Source organism: Danio aesculapii, chromosome 2 (genome assembly GCF_903798145.1).
Source record: "Danio aesculapii chromosome 2, fDanAes4.1, whole genome shotgun sequence".
NCBI lineage: Eukaryota > Metazoa > Chordata > Actinopteri > Cypriniformes > Danionidae > Danio > Danio aesculapii.
Genome location: NC_079436.1, coordinates 49,741,089 through 49,746,088, shown reverse-complemented (window position 1 = coordinate 49,746,088; position 5,000 = coordinate 49,741,089). Strand labels below are relative to the sequence as shown.

The 5,000-nt window shown below is 33.2% G+C and overlaps 1 protein-coding gene across 1 annotated transcript in view; it reads right to left on the bottom strand.

The window, feature by feature from the left end:
* The window catches only part of stap2a (signal transducing adaptor family member 2a), a 47,077-nt gene extending 46,846 nt beyond the window's left edge, over positions 1-231 (bottom strand). The window contains 1 exon segment of the mRNA XM_056481581.1: positions 39-231. Coding sequence (XP_056337556.1) covers positions 39-140 — 102 coding nt within the window. The 5' untranslated portion in view covers positions 141-231.
* Between the last annotated feature and the right edge of the window lie 4,769 nt (positions 232-5,000).

The window sequence follows — 5,000 nt, the reverse complement described above, 5'->3', positions numbered from 1 at the left end:
ATATTCCAAGTGTCAAGCGTGGCTCAATGGCCGCTTACCTTCTCCTTAGCTCCTCTTTTCTCCAGGTATCCTTCATAATAACAGGGCGGCAGCTGCGCTTTCGGGCTCCCGGTGCGCGGACTCGGGGGCGCCGCTGCCATGTCTCGAGCTCTGCCCGGCGCTCACTCACATCCACACACACACATTTACACACACACACACAGGGACAATAGAGCTGCTGGATGAGAGTCGACACGCCTTCTTTAGCCTAGAGATGGAGGGCACTGGATATATAGCGTGATTAATCTCGTCACTGACACGCATTCAGAGGCACAACACACGCCTTCACGCTCAATATGGCATCTGTGATTACATTAAGACACGCCGGCGAGGGAAATCTCTCTCTCTTTATTATGTTGGATTGTGTGCGTGTGATATCGAATTAATGCCTGCTTCGAAGATAAGATGTAACACTGAAAAAAATATTCATTTAATTTACTAAATTATTTTTAAGGCACACTAAAAATGACTAATTGAATTAATTTAAGGTTGAAAATATGGGCTGGATTTAAACAAACTAATTTGAACATTACATTCAATTTGATATTACTGTAAACTTAGTAACTAAAACATTTTGACTAAGGTATGCCTTTAAAAACTGAGAGTCCTGCTGACAATACTAACTAACTTTGTCTCTGAATAAACATAAACAAAGAAAACTGATCGCACACTTCCCAAATTCGTAGAGACAGGAAATCACATTAACTGGAGCCGCGTCTTTTTTAAATGGCGACTAGTGGCAAATCCGGATTTCACCATTTTCCGATGCGGAAAGCTCTCTTAAAAATGTTTCTTACAAACATATTTTTGTCGCCTGTTAGCAGACCACTGTAATCCACACACGTGGGCCCACACGTTAGCTGTGCTCTCACTGCGGGGAAATGGACACAAAACTTTTGTTTTACCATATTTAAAAATGGAACACGGATGACCCAAGTCTCTGAACAATTCCTCTTCTACTACTTGTTTTAATTACGGTTGGCAACACAATGCAGCATCTCTCCGAACACTGTAACAGGTCTTCGAAGCTATATCATGCATATTAATTAAGTTGCACCTCTCACACAATAGAGCGCGCTGATTGGTTCGAACCAAGTCTTTAATGCTGAATCCCAGAGACATCACTTTGGACCGGCTGGTATTGACAGCCAATCTCTACGCTGGAATTTACACATTGATCTCATCGCTGTGATGTAGCTTCAACATTTGTTTTCAAACCAGGAGAACGAATTTGCTCTAAACGCAGAAGCAACCAAATTTTCATGTTTTAGCTAAATACATGTGTCCTAATAATAGTGTCTAAGCAACATGGGATATATACAGTTAAAGTCAGAATTATTAACCCCCCTCTGATTTTTTTCTTCTTTTTTAAATATTCCCAAATGACGTTTAACAGAGCAGGGAGCTTTTCACAGTATGTCTGATAATATTTTTTCTTCTAGGGAAAGTCTTATTTGTTGTGTTTTGGCTGGCAAATTTTTTAAAAACAATTTTAAGGTCAATATTATTAGCCCCTTTATAAGCTATATTTTTCTTTAGTCTACAGAACAAACCATCGTTATACAATAACTTGCCTAATTACCCTAACCTGCCTAGTAACCTAATTAACCTAGTTAAGACTTTAAATGTCTCTTTAAGCTGTATAGAAGTGTCTTGAAAATATCTAGTGAAATATTATTTACTGTCATCATGGCAAAGATCAAATAAATCATTATTAGAAATGAGTTATTAAACTATTATGTTTAGAAATGTGTTGAAGAAATCTCTCCGTTAAACAGAAATTGGGGAAAAAAAATAAACAGGGGGGCTAATAATTCTGACTTCAACAGTATACATGACTGTCAACATCTCAAAAAATGGGTTTTAGTGTTTTGTGACCCTTTCATTTCATCCCATATAAATTGTTTGCAAAAAAAAAAGTTAAATCCAATTCATATTTTGTACAGTAAGTGGTTGCAAACAATTTATACAAGCTGAATTTAAACAAACAAACAAACAAACAAACAATCAAATAAATTGTTTATTAATAATCTAAGCAATATTTTTTTAATAGCTCAAGTTCTTTTGCATAGTGTTATATTAATGTTCTAGAATATCAAATTAGTTAATTAAATACATTTTTAGCATTATTGTTACATTGTTTCATTCATTCATTTCAGAGGTCACCACAGCGGAATGAACCACCAACTATTCCAGCATATGTTTTACGCAGCGGCACATGTTTTGCCCTTCCAGTGAGCCACCCTTAAATTGTTTCAGTGTGCACAATTTAATCAAAAGTTTTTAATTATTTTATAGTAGTTAAAATAAATAAAAATAAATGCAAAATATCTGGTAAAATATTATGTGCTGTCATCATGGCAAAGATCAAATAAATCATTATTAGAAATGAGTTATTAAAACTATTATGTTTAGAAATGTGTTGAAGAAATCTCTCCGTTAAACAGAAATTGGGGAAAAATAAATAAACAGGGGGGCTAATAATTCTGACTTCAACAGTATATATGACTGTCAACATCTCAAAAAATGTGTTTTAGTGTTTCGTGACCCTTTTCATTTCATCCCATATAAATTGTTTGCTAAAAAAAGTTAAATCCAATTCATATTTTTTTTTTCACGATAAGTGGTTGCAAACAATTTATACAGGCTCAATTTAAACAAACACATTAAGTTGAGTGTTACTAAAATAATTTTTTTAATTCAGCCCCTATAAATAGTTTGCAACCACTTACCGTAATTTTTTTTAGTAAGTCCAATGAAAATATTTTTTTTCAATCGTATTTTATACTGAACGCTTATATGGCCTACCGCTACCACCAAACCCAACCCTCACAGGAAATTGTGACAAATTTTGAATGACAAAAGACCCTGTTAGGTGTAATTTAAGCAAGACAATTTATGAGGACACAAGACATGCACTGTTAAAAGCAATTACTTTAAAAAGTGAGTAAACCCATTGCCAAGTTGATTTTACTTACAAACTGTAAAATATTTCTGTTGCAACTATTAAGTTTACCAAATTTTTATAACTGTGCAGTTTACACAACCGTTAATTTTCTTAATCATTTTAAGGGAATGCTAACTCAATGTTTTAAAGTAAAGTCATCTACCACTTTTTACAGTGTGTACTGTAAACCACACTGAAAAAATTATTCTTTGCATATACTCAATTTAAGGTCAGTGGTTGCAAACCATTTATGGAGTGGATTTACTTAAACAAATTAAGTTGAACGTTACTAAATCTAATTTGTTTAATTAAGTCCATATAAATTGTTTGCACCACTGGCCTAAATATTTTTTAGTAATTTTTTTCAGTGTATTATATACTATAAAAACATTTATATGACCTAACCCTGCCCCTACTACCAAACCAAACCCTCACAGGAAACTTGTGACAAATTTTAAATGTCAAAAGACCCCCCTACAGGCAAGTATGACTTCTAAGCATTTTAAATTACACAAGGCATGTCCTCTGAATAAAATGATTCATTGGATTTCAGTGGTTGCAAACCATTTATTTGGACTGAATTGAATCAAACAAATTAAGTTACTAATTACTCAAATTAAGTTAACATTACTCAATTTAATTTGTTTAAATTCAGCCCAAATAAATAGTTTGGAACCACACAGATTAAAAAAATGTTAGTAAATCCAATTAATAAATTTATTTCAATGTAATACTGTACTTTTGTTTATTTTAAAAATAAAGTGTATTATAATTGCTTATAAATGACATAATATGTAATATAGCCTACATTAAGTGGATAAACAACTTATATTATAGCAGAAATGACAAATGTTCACTCAATAAATCTCAATCCTGTTACATTAGGATTAAAACAATAAGGAACCATAAGAGTGGCTTCAAGTAGTTATTTTTTATGAAAGTACAAATCCAAATCAAAGCAATAAATTTTTTATTATTAACTAATGTAAGCAACATATTTTAATAGCTTAATTTCATTTGCATAGTGTTATTTTAATACTCTAGAATATCAAATTAACTCAATACATTTTAGCATTATTGTTACATCGTTTCATTCATTCATTTCCCATTTCAGAAATGAACCGCCAACTATTTCAGCACATGTTTTACGCAGCGGCATATGTTTTGCCCTTCCAGCTGCAACCCAGTAATGGAAAACACCCATATATACTCATACACTACGGCCAATTTATTTTATTCAATACACCTATAGCGCATGTCTTTTGACTTGTGGGGGAAACCGGAGGAAATTCACATCAACACGGAGAACCGTCAATTGGCCCAGCCGGGACTCAAACCAGTGACCTTCTTGCTGTGAGGTGACAGGGCTAACCACTGAGTCACCGTGCCACCCTTACATTGTTTCAGTGTGCACAATTTAATAAAAAGTTTCAAATTATTTTATAGTAGTTATAATAAATAAAAATAAATGCACTATCAATGCACTATGAATGCATTAATATCCATCCATCCATCCATGCATACATATTAACCATTATTGTTCCAGTCTTTAGTGGTCCTACAGAAAATCACTCTGATGTTGAAATCTAGATTACAGTAAATAAATGGATCTGAAATTCAGCAATACCACAATCATGAGTGCTCTTGTGAACTGTGCTGTGATTCTGTAGGCACACGCACATATTTTCACTTTAATCAAATTTGGCCAAAAAATTGAAAGGAAAAACCTTCCATGTTGAATCTACGTCACAAAGAATAGGTAGAACGTGTTTAAAGGCACTAACCTGGTACTGGGTGTACAGAATCAAAATGAAGTACATGAACAAGTAACATGTTTCAGACAAAAAGTTGATCCAAACAGAATATTAAGTTCAAGTCAGAAATATTAGCTCTCCTGTTAAACTTTTATTCTTGTATATTTATTCCTTAGGTTCTGTTTAACGGAAAGAAGATTTTTTTCCAACACATTTCTAAACATAATAGTTTAATAACTCATTTCTAATAAATTATTTTA